We start from the raw sequence: 19,994 nt of genomic DNA, 5'->3' as shown, positions 1-19,994 counted from the left end.
ACCAGCCAGAGCTGGGCACACCTCCAGGGCTTCTGCCACGGCTGGTGCCAGGCTCACCACTGCCAAGCCTTGGGTGGCCTTCCCATGCCCCACCTTCCTGGAGGAGGGTCCTGGGACTGGAGCAGCTTCACGGTAATGAGTACTGCTGAACCATTGGAGCCAAGAAAAGCCCTTCGAATTTCTGTTCAAAGTGTCTAGAGCACAGGTGGCAAACACAAGGCCTGCAGGCTGACCCACCCCTCCACCTTGTTTTATCCAGCCCGGCACCTTGTTTCTACCCAGTGGCAGTGCCAAGCTCTTGCCTCACCGTTAAGGAGTACTGTTCTTTTTGGACTATAAGATGCATTTTTTTCCTTCCCCTACCTCCCGCAAATTTGGGAGGAAAATGGGGGTGTGTCTTATAGGCCGAATGTAGCTTACCTGGTTCACTGTGGGGGGCAGCGGTGGAGTGGGGTCATAGGTTATTAAATATTTTACCACATTTTTTGCTTCAAAAAATTTTTAATTTTTCTCCTCTAAAACCTAGGTACATCTTATAGTCCTACAAAATATGGTAGTTACATTTATACAGTCCTAACCCTAAAATTACATTCAGCCCTTTGAAGGCAACTGCGAGGCTGATGTGGCCCCCGGTGAAAATGAGTTCAACACCCCTGGCTGGCTTAGACCCACTTGTGACAAAGCCCATCAAGTCAGGGGTGGGGATCACTAGGGAGGGGAGAGGTTCTTCAAGAGCCACTCAGAGTAGGAAAGAGAGACAACAGAGGACAGAATAGAACTTCTACAAAGTTCTGTGTCATGGAACATACCTCTTTCACTCCACTTCAAAATACTTTTAAAGTTTTAAATTGCGCATACCCCCCCCACCACCACGTACACACACAGAGAAACAAAACGATGTGCTGTTTCCAGCATTGCCAGCAAGCCCGTGTCCCCAGGCTCTGGGGCCGAAGGCCCAGGGAGGGCTGGGGGGTCACGCCCAGGCTCAGACATAAGCCCCACGGTGGCCCGTGGGCAGCCCTGGCCCTGAGTTACTTTTCTGGATCTTTGGCCCTCATCAGTTTGTGTCTTCCAGGTGCACTGGCCCCAAATGACACATTTCATCCAGGCTGTCCCTGCACAAGCCACACCCCCACACGCACAGCTCCTACATGGAGTTTCGGGGCCCCCAGAGGTCTGGCTGTGCTCCAGCCATGATGAGACTCTAGAGCTTGGCCTCCGTCAGCCTTATTTATTATCGGGAAATTGGACTAACCCTTTCCAAAAAGAGTTTATTCAAATGAGCGTTCACTACTACAGGCTTCCTATAATTTTGTGCAAAGTTTATCCATGTATCTTCCAAGGTAGTCATAAATTTTTTTTAAAGTCTTTTAATAGAAACTTCGGTAGGCAAAGCCTTATTTGCCCTGTGAGGGTGACTGTTTTGAATGTGCCTTAAGAACGGAGCTGCTTCCTGCCCCATGTCACTGTCCCTGCTACAGGCGAGGAGCTGGCTCCTCACCTTCCATTTGCCAGTTCTGGAGAGTAGGCCAATGAAGGGTAAGCCATGAAATCACCCCGATTTGAGTGAGGTTATCACAACAAAAGCGCCTTTTCCTCTTGAAGACCATTCTGATCTGCTTGTTGCTGTGATGACTAACCCTCACTAACAGGGTTTGAACTCTGCACCAGGCATCTGCTTCGTTCCTTTCAGGAGCTGCGGGAGCTCCAGGACGAGAAGGCGGAGCTCCGGAAGGTTTGCGAAGAGCAAGAACAAGCCCTCCAGGAAATGGGGCTGCACCTGAGCCAGTAAGAGCCCTCCCCTCCCCCCATGAAGAGTCACTGGCCTGCCCACCACAGGGCTGAGTCCCAAATCTGTGTCCTGTTGTCAGAAGAGGCAGAGACGGTCAGGGAGGGCCCTGGAAGTCAGGCGGGGGGCAGGGGGGCACAGAACCCTCATGTTTACTAACTCAGCATCTGTGTCTCCAGGGAGCCTGAGGGGTGCTGAGAGGGCTGCTCAGGCAGCCGCAGTCAGACCCCAGGGAGCCCTGGGAGTGGAGAATCCCAGCCGGCCACGCTGCACTGCTTTCCCCAGGGGGAACCCTCACATCCACCGGAGCCCCTCTGTTCCCACTGGGCGGAGCCGCCGGAGAGCACAGCCTGGGGATTCTGTCTCCCCTTGGACTTGACCCTTGTCCCTGGTGTCCCTTCCTGTAGGGCTTGTCCACTTGTGCGATCATTTACATTTTCAAACCCAAGGGGACAGCTTTGTCCCCTTATGAATTGGGACTCAGTTGCAAGTAACAAATCCAACTCAAACTGGCTTAAGCAAAAAAGGCCATCAGGAATCTGTCTCTGCCTCCCACCTCTGCCATCCTGTCACTTACCACACTGGTGGGTCTGGTGCCCAGTGGGGTAGACCGACGCCCAGTCCCTCCCCCTCCAGCATTCCCAGGTTGACTCACTGTTCCCACCTGCGTCCTCACACAGGCACAGTCACCAAAGAGATGGGGCCTCTTGTGACCAGTGCCCCCAAGGCTCAGCCCCAGTGCCGAATATGCTGTGACCACACAGCTCCAGAGGTGGGACCAACATGAGAATGAACTGTAAACACACTGAAGCAGGACACAGACGTGCACCACCCTAGGGTTTTCTTAGTCTACAAAGTTGCCAAGTCTATAGGAGGCAGTGCTCTGGGCTGGCCCACAATAGTATAAAGAAAAATGAGGAAGGAAATGTTATGGCTCTGGTGGGAATGTGGGGTGCAGATTCTGCCTTCCTCGTCCCGTTTTTCTAGACCAGCTCAGGGCAGCTGATCACCCCTTCCACCCAGAGGCCTGCCTGCCGCCGCCTCTCCATGGAGTGCCCTGCACTGCTCTCTTCTGGCCAGTACTTGCCCCGTCCAACCTGAGGGGGCTCCCCCACACACATGCCAGACATGAGTGGGAAAATATTTGCCCGGAGAAGCCAGAAACGTGGGCTTCTGTGGGATACTTTTCCATTTTTAAATGACTGCAATTATTTCAAACTCATTTTCAACCCTTGCAGCTCAGTGGTCTGTTTTGGGGCCACAGACTCAGCCTCAGACCTCGACATGTGTGAGCCAGGAGTGAGGTGGGAAGGTAGAAAGAAAAAATAAACAAAAAAAAGGAAGGTGGAAAGTATTTTTGAACAACCCATGTTACTATATTCCTGAGTTGTCACCCTCGCAAAGCCAGACCCTGAGTTTGCTTTCTTCATTTCGGAGCCTCTCGCTTCTGTGAGTCATCTCTCCTTTTTTTCAGGTCTAAGCTGAAGATGGAAGACATCAAAGAAGTGAATAAGGCACTGAAGGTACTAGCATGAGAGCTCACCCGGCTTGCTCCTGGGCTTTCCCCCAACAGCCGGTGAGAAGTGTGTGGCCAGGCGGTTGTCACTCAGTTTATAAAGAGCAGATGCTGCTCGGAGCCAGGCTGCTCCACTGAGGCAGTTGTGCTGAGTGGCCGCAGGCCCTGGCTGGGACCGAGGCCAGCAGTTTCTGTCCCTCTGCCACCAGCTGTGCGTGACAGTCAGCCTACACCTCACAGGTGCCCTGATGAAGGAAGGTAAAGATAGCCAAGAGGTGTCCAGGGATTTTTTGATCTTTGCCTGAGGATATGTTTTTTGATATTTAGAGAGGGGAATGGGGAGGAGAAAGGGAGGAACATCCATCCATTGCCTCCTGTACTTACATGTCCTGACCAGGCATGGGACTCACCACCTCAGTGTGCACCCTGACCGGCCAGCAAACCTGCAACCTGTGGTGCAGGCGACAGTGCTCCAACAAAACAAGCCACCCAGCCAGGGCCAGGGTTTTCTGGTTGGTTGGTTTTTTTGATAGTGACAGTGAGACCTTTTCCTTCAAGTAAGGGGCCAGAGGCCGCCCTGCACCCCTGCAGTGCCCAAGCCATGTCTGAGGACCACCGAAATCCTGAACAGGGCAAGTGTCTGGACCATTCTGGGGTAGGGTAGAATGACACACCCCTTGAACAGGTGTGTGTGGACCAGGTGACCCAGTGCAGGTGTCAGGCTGGCCTACTGGCATGGGGACAGGGAGAAAGGAGGGCAGACACTTCCAAATGCCTCCCCATCCCAGGGCAGTTCAGAGCAGAAGGGGCAGCCCACTGGCAGCCTGCCCAAGGGGCCGTCCGCTGCAGCAGAAGACTGACAACTGGGCATCTTGGCTCCAGAGAGCACAGGTCGGAGGCGGCAAAGGGTCACAGCATCTGGACTTAGAGCCATCGTCCGTTTATTTTATCCTCCCTCGTACAGTGAAAGCTCCTTGTATGTAACTGCTGCAGCTGTCTTTCCGTCCCCCGCACTGCATTCAAGCTAAGCACCAGAAAGAGGATAAAAATGATGACTTGGGACCTGAGAACCTATTTCCAAGCCTCAGGTGCTGCCTCTGCAGAATAGAGACCTCTGTCTCCTCTGTGGTGTTCTGAGGATCGGGGTTGGGGGGTGTGTGGAGGTCCCACTTCCCATCACTGTGGCCAATTTGTCTGGCTGACCACGTTGGTCCTCTCCCATCTGCCGACCGAGAGGGCTTCAGCCAGGGCTGGGGTCGCCAGCACCAGACCCTGAGCCAGGGGGCGTCAGCCAAAAGGAGGTTAACAGGAGGCTGGAGAATTGGGCTAGAAGCTCAGGGGGCAGCATGCAAAGGGCAGGAAGCTGGAGCCCGAGGGCAGACCAGGTTGGCGGCAGGGTTCCAGCTGTAGCTGGTCTCTCAAAAGGACACTGGGCAGCTGGAACAGAGCTCCAGGTCCATCAGGAGCCTGCCATCATGTTCTCTCCTCCTAGGGCCACACATGGCTGAAAGACGATGAAGCCACGTGCTGCAAGCAGTGTGAGAAGGAGTTCTCCATTTCTCGGAGGAAGGTATGTGGGTGGGCCTTGCAGCCCACGCCCAGGGGCTGGATTGTGCCTCCTGGGGACTCTCCTTTGGTTCTGGGAAGAGTACTTGGGACTAGGCCCATCGCACCATGGGCTTGCTCGCTGTTGTGCCAGACTGTACAGGCAGCCCGTGCTAGGGGCATCTTGCCACTCAATCATAGTCCTTGTCCCCAGCAGTCCTTTCAGTACTGGTAACTGCCTTTGGGAGCTGGGTTGCTTGCATGAACTCGTCATGAGTGCATCATTGGGAATTCTTTGTAACCGACAGGACTGAAGTCTGGCCAAGTTAGTAAGAAACGGGATCTATGGGGAAACAATGGCCGCAGGTCTCGGGGCAGGTATCATGGTAGCATGGGGCAGCCTCCAGCTGACCTGCTCCTCTGCTGGGGCCCTGCCTCCAGGTTCTAAGAAATTGGTCCAGGATTGACAGTACCATCAAACGACCCACTGGGCAGGACAGGCACGGGGTACGGACCCCACACACAATTGGGAGTCCTTACTGGGACACCTGCCACACTGGCACCTCCCCTTTTTATTGCTGCCATGCGGGTGCACATTCTTACCTGCCCCCTTAAAACCCTCTTTGAAAAAGAAGCAAAGCCCCTAAATTCTAGTCGGAAGGAGCAGCAGCCATGCTGAGGCTGCTGCTAGAGAGCGGCTCCACAGGCCAGGCCCTCCCCGTGCCAGGTTGGGGCCCACCTCCTAACCTAATGGGCTGGGCCAATCTGCACAAGTGCTGTAGAGCCGAGAGGGGCAGCTCTGCTTACAAAGAACACCAGCCTCACAGAGAACCTCGTGCAGAATGTACACCCCTTGGCCCACACTCGTGAAACTCAAGGTCCAAATTGGCCCATTTCTCTATAAACAGTGAGTGAACTCACAGGCTGGGAGTCTCAGTGGGGGTGCAGCCAGGGAGCAAATAGTGTGAGGGGCAGCGCACCCCACAGCTCCCGTCTGTCCCCCAGCACCACTGCCGGAACTGTGGCCACATCTTCTGCAGTACCTGCTCCAGCAACGAGCTGGCCCTGCCCTCTTACCCCAAGCCGGTGCGCGTGTGCGACAGCTGCCACACCCTGCTCCTGCAGCGCTGCTCCTCCTCCACTGGCTCCTGAGGCCCCGGATCCCACCCACGTGGCCACCGGCTCTGGGACAGAGGGCACCATCCCCTCCAGAGCTGGACGGTATGAACTCTGGATCCAGACTTCCTTCGAATTGGGCTGCATCACTGGTTGAGGGTCAGGTTAACTTTGTGGTTTTGCTACTGTCATTTTTCACTTTCCCAAAAACTAAACTATTTTGTAGCAATCATACCAGTATAGTGAGCATTTGGTCCCTCTCCCACTGCCCTGTGTGCCTTCCCTGCTTGAGTCAAGAAATGGGCCATTTCAATAGGCCCTGCAATAAAGTCACTGATTTCTCACCTGCGTGCAGAAAAACGAAGGAACTTGTGTCCGCTTGAGTTGGCCTTTGGAGGGTGCCTCAGATCAACCCCCCATTCCAGGACCAAAAGGCCTTGGCTGTTTGGGGTGACCGCCCAGAAGCCTGTTGTGTTCTGGGATACGGGCTGTGCTCTGCCTGACTGAGCTAAGTCCATTAGTGGCAAAGGAAGTGACCTTACACAAACTTCTCCGCAAAGCTCAGAGGTTGTTTCCCTTGCATACAGGTAAGGACAGTTGGAGACGCCTGGGGCTTTGAATTCCAGGGATAGGCAGGACAGGGTGTGAGCTGTGACAGCAGGCTCACAGCTGTCCTCCTCAGCACGTGCAGCAGTACTGGCGCAGATGTTCTAACAGTGACTGCCAGAGCCACCCCATCCATTCCTGGTCTAGGCCTCAACCCTCAGTGGACTCACCTACTCCACTCTCTGCCTGCCTGTCACCTCCCACCAGCCCCTTCCAGACTGCTTTCCACTGGCCAGCCCCTGCTGGAGGCCCTGGCTCTTCCCGGGAGGGCTCTCCCTGCAAAAGGCTTACCCACAGCCTGGCTCAGATTCCACATCAGCTGCTCCTTAAATACATGTGGGTGGGAGATAGGACCATAAGGTTAGGTTCCAGGACCTGTGCAGCCAAGCTCCAAAGCTGTGTTTTCTCCAAGCTGCAGGTTTTCAATGCCTATCAGGGACCAACCCTCCTGAGCATTTGCTGCACTGTCCTAAACTGGTCGTCATCTGGCATTAGACACATGTACCTTTGTCTTCTCTGCACCCATTTAGACTCAGTTTGTGGGGTCCCTTAGGCAAGTCACTGCCCTTCTGAGCCTCAGCTTTCCTCTGCACTTACAAAAGGAAGCACTCAGCACTGCTCTCAAGGCTCAGCAGAGTATATATGGCTTGCCCACCAGTGTGCCACACTCAGCGTTCTTCCCTTTATCACACCTATTTCCTCCCCCAACCACATCCCCACCCCACTCCCAAGCAACAAAGGGTCAGCAAGCATCATTCACAAAGAATCCTTCTTCAAGTGTCCAGTGATTACCTGCACGAAGAGAGAAATTTTTACTCACACACCAGACAACCCTTCCCCATCATGGGCAGTGGTGGCAGATGCTCTAAGACAGCACTTCTTTCTCAAGGGTAAGTGCAGGGGTTCATTTCGTGGGGCTGAGGTAGGAGCTGGTGTTAAAATGCAGGCGCAGTGCCTGGAGGCTCTGGTCATCCCTAACAAGCTCCCAGGGTGCTAGTCCACAGAACATAGGCTCCTAACAACCAGAATGTTCTGGGTTAGCTTGCTTATTAGCTTTACTCCACATTTCTAGTTCTAATCCGCCTTCCCTTCCCCCTTGTCTTTCAACAAAAATGTTCCTATATAAAACAAGTTAATGAGAAAGACTCAGGGAAGGAGCCTTCCTTCAAACTTCTCAACAGTGTGTCCAACCCACAGATGTTTAAAAACTCAGCCAAGATCACAGGCACCACACTAAGGTTAGATTGTAGCTGAACACCAGTGCTCGCACTGAAATTAATTCATCTCTGAATCCACCAGACAAGCAACAAAACCCATTCCAAGTACAACACCTGGCACCCACAGCCCTGACAGTGTGGAACAGCCCAGCAGCCTGCAGCGGGCATGCAGCAGGTACGATGTTGCCACGCAGTGTCACCATGCAGACTCGGGAATGGGTAGCCCACCACACTGACCTCACGCAGGACAGAGAAGCCTTTCAGAACTGTCACAGTGAGGCACACACACCAAGCTTCCAACAGCACAAGCCTTGATGTGCTGCTGAAATTTCCTCTCAACCCAATAGTCTCGGTCAGCAATTTCCAACTGGTGACAGATTTTGTAACATGCAATACTTGATTCATCAAGGGCACTAACCTCCTTTTCCTTAGGTTGTCAAATTAAAAAACAGCAGCCATCAAATATGAGTACCTCTTCTCTTGAACCATGAATGTCATATTGAGAGTGCATCTTATTGGTCCTATCAGGTAAGTTTGCATCTGACTGGTTCATTCTTGGTACTAGAAATCCTTATATATATACAAGCAAAGGCAACCTGATTTTTAAGTCACGTTGGAGCAAAATGGTAGATTACCACCGTTATTCTTGTAAACCAACTGTATTTTGTCAGGTAATTCTATTTTTTTAGCGTGCTGCATAATCTCAGTAATTAGTTTGTGTGTGCCATGAGATGGAAGAGGCAGAAAACCACTCATCCAGAGGGAGGGTAACCGAGCAGTAGGTCTTACACTGCAGTTTAAGTACCTGTGGAAGGGTTTTTCTGGAACTACTTTTAGCTTCTTAATGCTAGGGTATATTTTCTAGAAAGAATCAAATATAAAATCTGATCTAGATTACATTTAATGACAAACTAATAATGTTTACTTAGAAATATGTGGTATTCCACCTCAGAACTGTTTTGCTCTTAAGTCATCTTGGATTTTTAGGAATTAAGCAAAAATATAAAAACATCTGCCCAGGCTGGTGTGGCCCAGTGGACTGAGTGCCAGCCTACAAACCCAAGTTGCTGGTTCAATTTCCCAGTCAGGGCACATGCCTAGTTTGTGGGCCAGGTCCCCAACAGGGGATGCTCAAGAGGCAACCACACACGCATTTGTTATTCCTCTCCCTCCCTTAAAAAAAAATCTAGCTTCCAGGGGACACTTCCTATTAGAACTCGAAAAATGTCATCCAAGCCCTGGCTGGGTAGCTCAGTTGGAGTACTCCAGGTTGTGGGTTTGATGCCCTATCAGGGAACACACAAGAAATCGACCTGTGAGTGCACAGTTAAGTGGAACAACAAATCAGTGTTTCTCTAAAACCAACAAAAAAACTGAGAGATACCACACCCAACTGGGAAGGGCAGCTCCAGCCACCCTCAGCCTTCAGCACTCCGTGCTCAGCCATGCTGGACGGAAGGCCTCCACTGGACATGCAGCATGCAGTGTGAGGGCACAGGTGCATACATATCAGGGTTGGTGCAGCCAGGCTCAATGGACAGCCCTTCCAGCCAGGACCCCAAAGCTACCATTACCTGCAGTTGTATTGGAGGGAGGTCTGAAGACATCTACACAACAGCCTCTCTGCCACAGCCACAGACTTGGGCCACTGTCACCTACGCCCCAGGCAGGAATAGAGCACCAAGAAACAGTCCACATGACACTGAAGCACAGACAAGACAAAGTGCAGTTTTTAAAAGGAAGATTTATTTGACAAGTTTCACTTAGCGCAATACACCTAAAAGGAACTCACAATGCAATGAAAAGACTTAAATTCAAGGCCTCAGAATTCCATACAAACACCGAGACCAAAATCCTAAAGTACTGGTATTGCGTCTCAAAATTACCCCATTAACTTAAAAAAGAAAAAAGAAAAAAAAAAGTTTAACCATACGTGCTTTAGAAGTTATTAAATGAAAACTAGAATTAACAAACATGCCAAATGTTTCACTTTTAATTGTAGAGACAGCTCCTATATTGTTTTACAAAAAAAGCATGTCTTCCAACATGCTTCCAAACAGTGTTCAGGGTAATGTGGTGTAAGAGCAACATTTAACATAATTCAACTGCTTTAACCTAAATATACTTACTGCTTAAGTACACCCTACAATAGAACTAACTTGAGAAAAGCTAAAAATTGTTTAACAGTTATAGTTTACTCAACTTAGTTGTTACATCCTAGATGATATTTGTGTTCAAAAATACTGAACCTTAAGTTTAAAACAATCCTGATTTCCACTTAAAGCATAAATCACAAGCTGGTATTGCAAAACTGTTAAACTTGTTTCCTATTTTTGTTTTTTTCCCATTAATATTGACCAAGAGTCAGCGACAAGGATCGATTGATTACATTCCCCATCCACCACTCATACTGGACATGCTAGACATCCCTCCCATTCCGTTCACTCCCACAGATGCACGGCTTCCGTTACTGTAGTAGTTGCTGTCCACTGCTCCTTGGCTGCCTGCAAGAGATCATTTTGACAAGTCAGGAGAAGTATCACATAATCAGTCAAGTAAAATAAAGCATTCCAGGAAAAAGTGTAAAAAGTATACGAGTACAAATGGCTGCTGTCCAAGTGGCGAGAAGCATGTTTGGGAAAGGGGACTCCCGACTCCAAACAAGTCTCAATTAATCCCTTCTCTCTGTAGTACCAACTTGCCAGACTCTTGTGCTACCATTTAGAACAAATGCTTCAGAATCAACATGGAAAATTAAGTTTAAAGGAAAACTAGTGTTTTTCAAAAATTGCAAAATTACATCATGTTTTTAAAGCTAAACAAGGCACTTTAAAAAAATTTACCATAAACATTCACAATGTGTCCATCAAATGGCATGTGTATGAATAGGGAGCACGGGGCAGTCTCTTGCTTTTCCTATTCATAGTGGGCAGGAAGTGAGACAACAACGTGGGACTAACAGCAACTCACTGTGCCCAAAATGGCAGCCTCCATGGAGTTAAGTCAGAGCCATTGACTGCTATAAAAATAGTATTAGCACAACATATCAGTATTTGCTAGTGGGAATTTAAATTATATTTTTTGAGAAAATATTTACCTATGCAATGTTTGATTGAAAATCACTGGAGTTTTCCTGTAAAACTTGGTCTGCAAAAGGATTTTGTAGGGTAAGACTATAATACCAAAATCACCATTCTTTAGACCAATTGAAAAAAATAAAACCAATCCTAGGTTAACTGACTAATAAATACAGTCCTAAACCCAACCACCACTTTACTTTTTTAAATTCTCCCTCCAACTAAGATTTAATGCCAACCAAAAGGAAAAAAAAAAGCAACAGTTAACTTAGTGTTTTAATAAGTGGAGGCAGATGTTTTCTAGATTGACATTATTCAAAGTTGCGTATTTAATTTATAGAACACTTCCCCCTCCCAATGATTGGTTCTGAAAATTAAAATATTAACAATTTATAATATGATCAAAAACATATACTTAACCCAATTTCACCCAAAAAAGGAGAGCCTACATATTCCCCCAACTAAAGAAATCTACCTAAAACTTATTGTAAGTGTATTAGATACACACTTACCATATCCACTCATGCTGCTCTGGCCGCCATAGCCACCTCCATAACCACCGCTCAGCTGCTGGCTGGCTGGGCCACCATAACTGGACTGGTTTGCTGTTAAATTAAGAGAACATCAGAATCTTATTTGCTATGTAATGTGGTACCTGGTGGTACTGGGCTTGTAATTCTAAATCTACAATTTCCAGTCTTAATCTTACACTATAACCTTTGCCTATTTGCTATGAACAGACTACCTTTCTATCTATCATTTCAACTAGTCAAACATTTATAAACCAACTGGCCCACAGTATACACATCAGCAGGACTAAATCCACATTCCATAGAGGCATTTTGAGAAAACCTTGTATGAAACTACTTAACTGGATTTAGTGGGGTTGTTCCCCATAATTTGGTGTATTAAGGCTATGTCGATGCATAGGTATCACTGTACACCTAATTTATGCCCAACCAATTACGTCCAGAAATTTAAGTTATTTTGATTCTGTGCTTTTTGCTGTTAGATTTATACTTTGTAGACAATCCAACTAGTTTCTTTCTATAATCCCTCCCCCCAAAAGTACTTAAAAACTAATTTAGTTATCTATGCTAAGCAGCTTCATTTAACTCAAGGCTTTACCTGACACAAAATTCAAATCAAAACTTTGCTTAAGCTAAACTGATTAATAATGTACATTAACACACAACTGACTTACACAAATACAAATGTATTGGTTTTTAAAAAAAACTAACGATATTTACATAAGCCCATGCCTCCCATCATTTGGCTACCATAAGCACCACCGCTTGCTCCTGCTGTAGAATTCAAGAAGAGTTCTACATATCTGTGTTCTGAAATGAGAGAAAAGGTATACAAGGTTAGCTTAAAAAAAAAAAAAAAAGACACTAAAGTGATATTTACACAAACCCATGCCTCCTAGCATTTGGCTACCGTAAGCACCACCGCTCGCTCCTGCTGTAGAATTCAAGAAGAGTTCTACATATCTGTGTTCTGAAATGAGAAAAAAAGAAGTTTGAAAATGTTTGTTGGTGAAAGAATTTTCATCAACTTTTAAGAATTAAAACTTTGTTTGAATTCTTAAGCAAGAAGACCTGAACTTCAAATACTTTTTTTTGTTCAAGGCTCTACCTGCTTCACTCAGGTGATTAACTATGCAGCTTTCCAAAAAGTAACCTTTTGTTTTAAGCATTCACTTAAGTTGCTTTAAATTTAAGGATATACTTCAAGTCAATGTTTGTTATCACAAAAATTTTCCAGTCAAGCAATTTTAAAAATCCACCAAGAAATTTTAAACACATCTCCAAGAGCTAACCTATTATCAGGAAATGTTTCTCATACATCCTTACTATCCTCTATCATAAATGTTAGTCACCTAACCACCTGTAAAGAGTCCCCAAAAGCCAGGCTGGGTAGCTCAGTTAGAACATTGTCCGGATATGTCAAGGTTCCAAGTTCAATCCCCAGTCAGGGCACATATAAGAATCAACCATTGGATGCGTAAGTCAAATAACAAACAGATGTCTCTCTTTCTTCAATTCATTAGAGTCCCCAGGACATTTAAATCACACTTACGCATATTTGCTTTGTCTTTCGACATAGCCGCCACAGCATCTTCATGAGTTGCAAACTCAACATCTGCTTCACCAGTTACTCTGCCATCAGGACCAATTTCAATATGTACTCTCACAGGATTGAGCGGTGAAAAAAACTAAATAAAAGGTATTTCAGAGAATCAAGTCAACTTTCTAATGTTACAAAATTTGTAACATACTGTTTCACTTGAGCAGTATAAGGACCCAGTTTTTACTGCTATGCCAATAGCTGGCTTGTGAATTTAACTTAACTTACGTTGTAAATGTCATTTTCAGTAGCTCTGTAAGGTAATCCCCGCATGTGTACACAGTGTCCAGTTGTGCTCTGGAAAGTAGAGCCACCATCCCCATATCTGTGGTCAGACATTCCTGAAAAACAATAATTGAGGTCTAGATGAAAAAGAGTGTAAGTATCCTTCAATTGGAAATTCAATTCTTACCTTACCTCTTCCAAATCTATCTGACCCAAAACCATAGCCATCGTTATAGCCATTGTAATCATCATAGCCTCCATAACCTGGAAGACAAAAAGCACAATCAAATCAAATAGAAATTACAAAGAACCACCCTCGTGACACCTGCATATCCTCACGTACCTCCACCATAAGCACCACGCCTCATCCTTTCAAAGCCAGCTCCTCTGCCAATGCTGTTATACCCTCTGCCAGCCCCAGGTCTGTCATAAGGACCTGGCCGCTGCATGGCCATAAGCTTTCGTGGTGGATCATAATGAGTTCTAACTTCAGCTCGACTGCTCTTAAAGATTTCAATATACCTAAAGCATTGTTCATGAGGGAAGGGAATGGGGAGGGGAGAGAAAACATTAGTTCACTCATACAGGTATTCAGTTACACAAGAAAACAATGTAGTCATAGCCATGAAACTGACTAATATTTAAAGCCAGATTTCTTACATTTGCATAGGCAATGACCAAAAATTCACTCAATTGTAAAATTATTTTATATTAAACTTTATAGAAAATTCACTCCTCTATGGCAGAGAGCCCACCCTTAGGGGTAGAGAGGAGTACTTTAAATGTTTTAGGAGGGAAAGAATTCCACTCAACTTTCAACATTTCATGTTTTAAATCCTTTGGCAGCATGTATAGCAAGTAGGCTAAACAGTCAGCCTCCGCCAACAGTCTAGCCCACACTACACATTTCCTTTCGCCAATAAATACCCCAGCCTATGCTTTTAGTAGGAATCAGCATAGGTAAGCGCATGCTTCAATGAAAAATAGTCACAAGCAAAGAGAATAAAACCTTTTGTGACAATTTCTTGAAAGCTATGCTTATTAATACATAATGCAGAATATTTATACAGCAAGAAAAGATTGTTGCATTTCAACTTTAAAAACAAGATCAGAAAGTATCACATTTTCTTATGGTAATATTAATTTACCATGTGGGTGTTATTACAGCTAAAGCCACATTTGCATTACATTTTTTTTAAAGCCATAGTCTCTCAACTCAATTGACTGGGGTTAAGTAGGAATTATACGAAATTGTGAAGTAGACCAAATTCACTGAGGACAATTTCAAAACCTAAAATGTAATCTGAATGCATTGTGGGATTTTGACATACATAAGGTGTTACAATTGTGGCCAAACATCAATTAATTAGGACCAGAAAATGGATGAATTTCTTCTAAGCAGAGAGAATATGGATTTAATTGTTTACCATAAGAAAAGTGACAAATCCAACCAACCATCCATCCCCACCTGTGCCCTATTCTTTCCTTGTGTTTCTTTAGAGCCTTTTCAGCTATTTCCTGTGAAGCAAACTGCACGAAGGCCTCCCCCGTACTCCTCCCCTGGAAGTCCACCGGCAATGTTATCCCATTTGGCACGATTTCCAACCCTTCAACCCAAGGACAAATAACCCCAGTAGGGGGGCAATATTAACATCACAAGCCCAGAAATGATTCTTCTTATAGCTTTAAATAAACCAGAATTTTAACTTTAGGTGAACGGTATGCTTTCAACAAGTACTTTTTAAAATATGCATTGCAGTAATATGAAGTTCCATTATTACTAAGTACAACAATTCTTAACACACCCTGTGGCACAGTATTTAAGAAAAAAACTTGCTGAACACAGGATGCATCAAGAATTCAACAATTACAAATACTTTTATCTATTTAACTTAATGTTGAAAATTACACAATTTAATAAAGTTTTTAAGCATTAAATACAACAGTTTTACTAAAGTCAAGAAACACCTTTTTACCTTACTTTGTATTTATTTATAGTTCAATGTTTTAAGTTAGTGGAACTTCAAAATTTTAAAATTTACACATTTAAACATTTTACACACAAACTGAAACATTGCTTAAAAAAGTAGATATCATCGACAAACATGATCTAAACTTGCAACAAACAACTGCTCTAGACAGCACAGGCATGCAGCTTATGCTCTAACAGTAGCATGATTCACTTCTGGAAATTCCGTCTATGAAAAATCCTTTCCGTGGATACATTCCCAAGCTTACAAAAAGGGCTTAAAGCACTTTCCTAGAAGATATGAAATTATGTTCATATTTAACGTTGACAGCATTAAATTCTCACCAATTTAGACAAAACAATCAAAACAAACTTCATTTCAAAAATTCTGGCAAAATATTAGGACTTGATACATATCTAACAGTCAGAATTTTAATAACATACTGCCCTAAACCATGAAAGGATTTCTTGTTCTTAATTCCAGTTTATCACATTATGAATATCAAGTAATAGTACTTAAGATACAGGACTGAACATTCTACTAAACATACAATTTTATCAGCTCTTCAGCATAAAAACATTCAAATACTTTAGGCCCAGAATAACTTTAAAATACTTTCTGTATTTCAGATACTAAGACTATACATCCAACCTGATCTTTGACTTTTAGTTATATTTAGAATTCTCTGGCTAAATCAGATTCTGCCTTCAGTTTTTATGTATGAGAATTAGACCATTAGAGACATTTCTAGTCTCAGGACTCATCGTGTCTTAAAACACAGACACCTGCCAGGAACTACACATCACCTGACTCATAACTCACCCTAATCTAATGTTAAGGGATCTTACCTTTACCTTGAAGTACTTTGCTGAACAGCACTGTGAGGAAAGTAGTTAACCTGTTGAGGACAATCTTCAAAAATCTACTCTGAACTACAACGCTAAATAGAGGCAAAGTTAGCATTTTGGAAGTACTTAATTTCCACCATTAAGATGGGCATAAATTATTTGAAGGTCTCCAGGAAGAAAAAAAACATTAATTCATCTGCATATACTCACAACCTGTTGTTTCAGTATCTAAGCTACTCAACTTTAATGTCTATTAAATCATGTTGCCAGAGCTAGCCAAAATTCACTGCTCAGCAACAAACACGACTACATACCTGAGAAGAACTGAACAATTTCTTCCTTGCTACATCCAAAGGGAAGTCCTCTAAGCCGCACAAAGCCATCATTGGCCGTGTCAGGACTATTTGGACCAGTATGCTTCAACACCCAATCCATTTCAACGTTGTTTGACTTGAATACTGAAAGAGGTGCTTAGAATTAGTCAATTTTGGAAAGTTAGAGGACAAAGTTCAGACTTCCTGGGTCTTTAGATAATCTAGGAAGAGCTGCCACAAACTCCCTTAGGTGACCATTTCCATGCGGTCAAATACCTAAAATTCAGAAGGGGTAAAATAAATCTGTTTCACATTTTTACTGTTACTAGGGCAACATAAATCAAACCTTCAACATATCTGTGTCCCATAGTTTCTCTGTCTTTTTTCAGGGCCAATTTGACGTCCTCTTCTGATTCAAGTTCAACAAAAGCCTCTCCACTCGGTCTGCCTTCTCTGGTGTAGATGAAACGAATACCTTGAGCCCCATTTTGAATTTTGCAGTCTGGAAAGAAAACAACCGTTAATACAGAATTTAAAACTTAAAACCACCTCTGGGTGATACAGATGAAATGCCTGTTCAAGCCCCTACTGCAAAGTAGATCCCATGCAAAGACCACTAAGTTGAACCAGATATTACTGGCACCAGTCTCTCTATAATGATTAAGCAGTTATCCTCTCCAGATCAAACTTTATTCCTTAAATGATACAACCCCAATCCATCAATAAAATCCAACATTCAAAGCAGTTTCTTAACAAAACTCTCCCAAGTTCTCACAACCCATGTGTCTCCATTAATAGAATTTGTAACATCTCGGTTAGGCCTAGATCTTGTAATTCAAATGCTTTTTTCTGAATATACTTAATATCAACTTTTGGCCTGAGACCGCTGATCATTTTACCTCACTTGCAGCAACAGTACAACCCAAGTTTCACAGCCAATACTCACCTGAAAGGGGATCTATGTTACAAAGCTAAAATGCTCCAAGTTGCACAGCTGAAGCCAAACCCAGTCTTGCCCACTGCAAGGTGGCTTCCAGGGTATTTGGTTCTTGTTTTACAGGTCGTTTTCCGTTACCAACACTAAATTCAGATAGTAAGTCAATACTACAAGTTTCCTTCCGAAACCTGCAGAGTTCTTCCAAATGAATCTTTTATCAGTCTAGTCTTACACCAATGGGAACAAGGACATTATGGCAGAAATTATTCAGGAAACCTACGTGCTGGGGGTAAAAACTAGTAGGCAAGTATAGCTGCCTAGGCTTCAGTGTCCTCAACTGTCAAGTAAGCCATACCAACAACCAGATGGACAATAACTCAAATACCCCATCTTGATTAGGAAAATTGCCTTGAAATTAAGAAACGACAGTTTAACTCTACGAACTAAAACGCCCCCTTTTGAAAGGCATGTAAAACCATGTTGCATTTTAAAACTTCCCAAAATACTATTATCAGCCCAACCATCGGGCAATTTTCTCAAGGCTGAAGGGAAACCCCAATTCCTCCTCTCGAAGACATCCACACAAGGGCTGGTGACTACAGGTAAGCAAAGGAAAAAGTGCGCGGAGGCCGCCGCCGTCCCCAAGCGCCGGAAGGCGGGAGGGCGGGGCTTCCGCAGTTTCCATTGCGCAACGGCGGCCGCCCGGGAGCCCGCGGCCCGGCGGGAACGGCTGCGCCCTCGCCCCGCCAGGGGGCGCCCCAGGCCCGCCCGCCCCGCCCCGCCGCCTCCCTGCGCGGCCGCCCAGCTGCCCCGCGGCCCAGGCCGCGAACTCCCGCCTCCGCTTTAAACTCACCAGAGAAGAACCGCTGCACTTCGTCCGCCGAGCAAGACCACGGCAGGCCCCGGACCTTCACCACGAACCCCTCCCCGCCTTCCGTGCCCAGCATCATCGTCTCCCGGTGGGTCTTGGCGTCGTCCACACAGACTGCAGGGGGTGGGGGAGGGGGAGGGTGAGACCCGGGAACCGCTCGAACTGAACTCCCCGCCGCCCGCGGGGACCACCGGGCCGCGGCGCCCCGGGAAGAGCAGACCCGCGCGCAAATCCCAGCCGCAAGGAGTCTGACACCAAGCACACCCTCGCGCGGGCGGCAAGCCGCTCTGTGCGCTAATTGCGCGGGGTTCCGGCCGCAGGGGGCCCGGCTGGGCGCCAGCGTGGAGGCAGGGAAATGGCGGCCGCGCTTCCGCTCCGCCTCCTCAGACATCTCACACAATAGAGACGGCGCGGCCTGCAGGCCCAGCGGCCCTGCCGCTCGCTCAATGCGCCAGTCCTCGCTCCCAGCGGCAGCCCGTACCTCGCGACGACGCACCCGGGCTCCACAGAGACTCGGAGGCAGGCGATCTTCACAAAAGCGGCAACCTCAGGGGCCCCTGGCCGGCGCACACCGAGCAACAAACACTCACCTGATCACCCGACTTCAGCGTGGCTGAGTGAAATGGCTAGCGGGCGCCTGCGCAACCTAAATAAGGCCCTTTGAACGCGCTCTGCGCAGGCGCAGCCCGTTACCGCCCCGCCCCGTTGCGTCACACAGAGCTCAGACGCAAGCGTACTTTCAAGAGCCGCCCAGCTCCAACCGGCAAGTTATTACCCCCGAGCGTTTGTGCCTCAGCCCCTCCCACCGCTGAAACCCTTCGAGCTTCTTTGCGCCTGCGCTTTGTCGCGATTACTGAACAGCGAACTTCAGCGGTTTATTATCGTTTCCTGCGCATGCGTCTTCCTTCAAACCGTTCTCACTTTACCCGCCAGAATGGGGGAGGGGAATGGCGGCAATCAGTTTCCCGGGGCCGCAGGATAATCCATGGCTCTGGGTGGGACTGAGGTGGCGGTCTTTCCACACCTACCCGCAGCCTGCTAGTCGCGGTCCTGGCGAACCCGGAAAGACTGGGGCTCTCCACCCTCTACTCTCTTTCTTTCCAGAGCCTGTGTTATCCCCAGGGCCTCCCGTCAGGGCTGAGGAGCTGCGCTAGCTCCTTGCTCAAAGCCACCCCCGCGGCGCCTGGATCTAGTCCTAGCAAGCGTGCCTCCAGTTTCCCTTACCTGCCGCTGACCGGCCTGAGGCCCCGGCCCGCGCAGGGTCCCGGTGCCCCTGCCTCGGGCCCGTACCCCGCTTTTCCCCTAACGAACTTGCACCCTGCGACCCCCGCTGCCCCGCCCGAGGGTCCGCGGGCCCTAAACGCGCCGCGGGCGTCTCCCACGAGATGCGGCCGGTTGCCGCGTCCCGCCGCGCAGCGCGAGCGCGGGCCACCCGCAGGTGCGCGCCAAGCCGCAGGTGCGCGCCGAGCTCAGCTGCCCCGAGCGGATTCCCTCGGAATGCTCCCAACGCTATCTAAACGGTTACCTCCGTTACCAGGTGGAGGTCCTGAGTTCTGCGAGCCCCCGGGGTCACCCTGTGTGCGCATATAGCACATGCTAATGATGATGAGGATTTCCAGCAGCACCGTGAGAAACGCACAATGCTCATAGTCTCCCAGGCCTCCCCTTGTCTGATCCTGGCTGCTCGCCGCACCTCAGGCTTGGTGGACACAGGCAATAAACATTCACCATAAGTCAGTGTTGGACACTGCCACAGCGGTACCTAACAGGGAAGGAGGGATGGCTAGCGAAGCATGTTCCCACCCGTGCCACGGTTTAGAGGCCAAAACAGTG

General features: G+C 47.3%; 2 protein-coding genes across 6 annotated transcripts in view; one reads left to right on the top strand and one right to left on the bottom strand.

The window, feature by feature from the left end:
• The window catches only part of RUFY1 (RUN and FYVE domain containing 1), a 47,484-nt gene extending 41,284 nt beyond the window's left edge, over positions 1–6,200 (top strand). The window contains exons 15-18 of the mRNA XM_037136389.2: positions 1,694–1,788; positions 3,264–3,312; positions 4,798–4,875; positions 5,856–6,200. Coding sequence (XP_036992284.2) covers positions 1,694–1,788; positions 3,264–3,312; positions 4,798–4,875; positions 5,856–6,002 — 369 coding nt within the window. The 3' untranslated portion in view covers positions 6,003–6,200. The remainder of the gene's footprint in view (positions 1–1,693; positions 1,789–3,263; positions 3,313–4,797; positions 4,876–5,855) is intronic.
• Positions 6,201–9,513: 3,313 nt separating this feature from the next.
• On the bottom strand, positions 9,514–18,858 carry HNRNPH1 (heterogeneous nuclear ribonucleoprotein H1). 5 transcript variants are annotated; one of them, XM_037136394.2, is made up of 14 exons: positions 18,752–18,858; positions 18,144–18,275; positions 16,700–16,855; positions 16,354–16,497; positions 14,690–14,828; positions 13,565–13,743; positions 13,414–13,485; positions 13,225–13,358; positions 12,949–13,084; positions 12,289–12,366; positions 12,117–12,206; positions 11,379–11,471; positions 10,887–10,936; positions 10,120–10,293 (listed from the first exon to the last, which is right to left on the bottom strand). In XM_037136394.2, the coding sequence occupies exons 2-13, from the start codon at positions 18,238–18,240 to the stop codon at positions 10,887–10,889; spliced, it is 1,368 nt and encodes a 455-aa protein (XP_036992289.1). In that variant the 5' UTR covers positions 18,241–18,275; positions 18,752–18,858; the 3' UTR covers positions 10,120–10,293. The 5 variants fall into 5 exon arrangements, with proteins under 5 accessions (XP_036992285.1, XP_036992287.1, XP_036992286.1 ...); XM_037136395.2 differs by having other exon boundaries at positions 12,307–12,366; XM_037136390.2 differs by lacking the exon at positions 10,887–10,936 and having other exon boundaries at positions 9,514–10,293.
• Positions 18,859–19,994: the final 1,136 nt, after the last annotated feature.

The sequence above is a fragment of the Artibeus jamaicensis genome, unplaced genomic scaffold (genome assembly GCF_021234435.1).
Source record: "Artibeus jamaicensis isolate MK-2021 breed Jamaican fruit bat unplaced genomic scaffold, CSHL_Jam_final scaffold_286, whole genome shotgun sequence".
Lineage (NCBI taxonomy): Eukaryota > Metazoa > Chordata > Mammalia > Chiroptera > Phyllostomidae > Artibeus > Artibeus jamaicensis.
The sequence above is the reverse complement of the archived record's forward strand: the minus strand, read 5'-3'. Positions and strand labels throughout refer to the sequence as shown.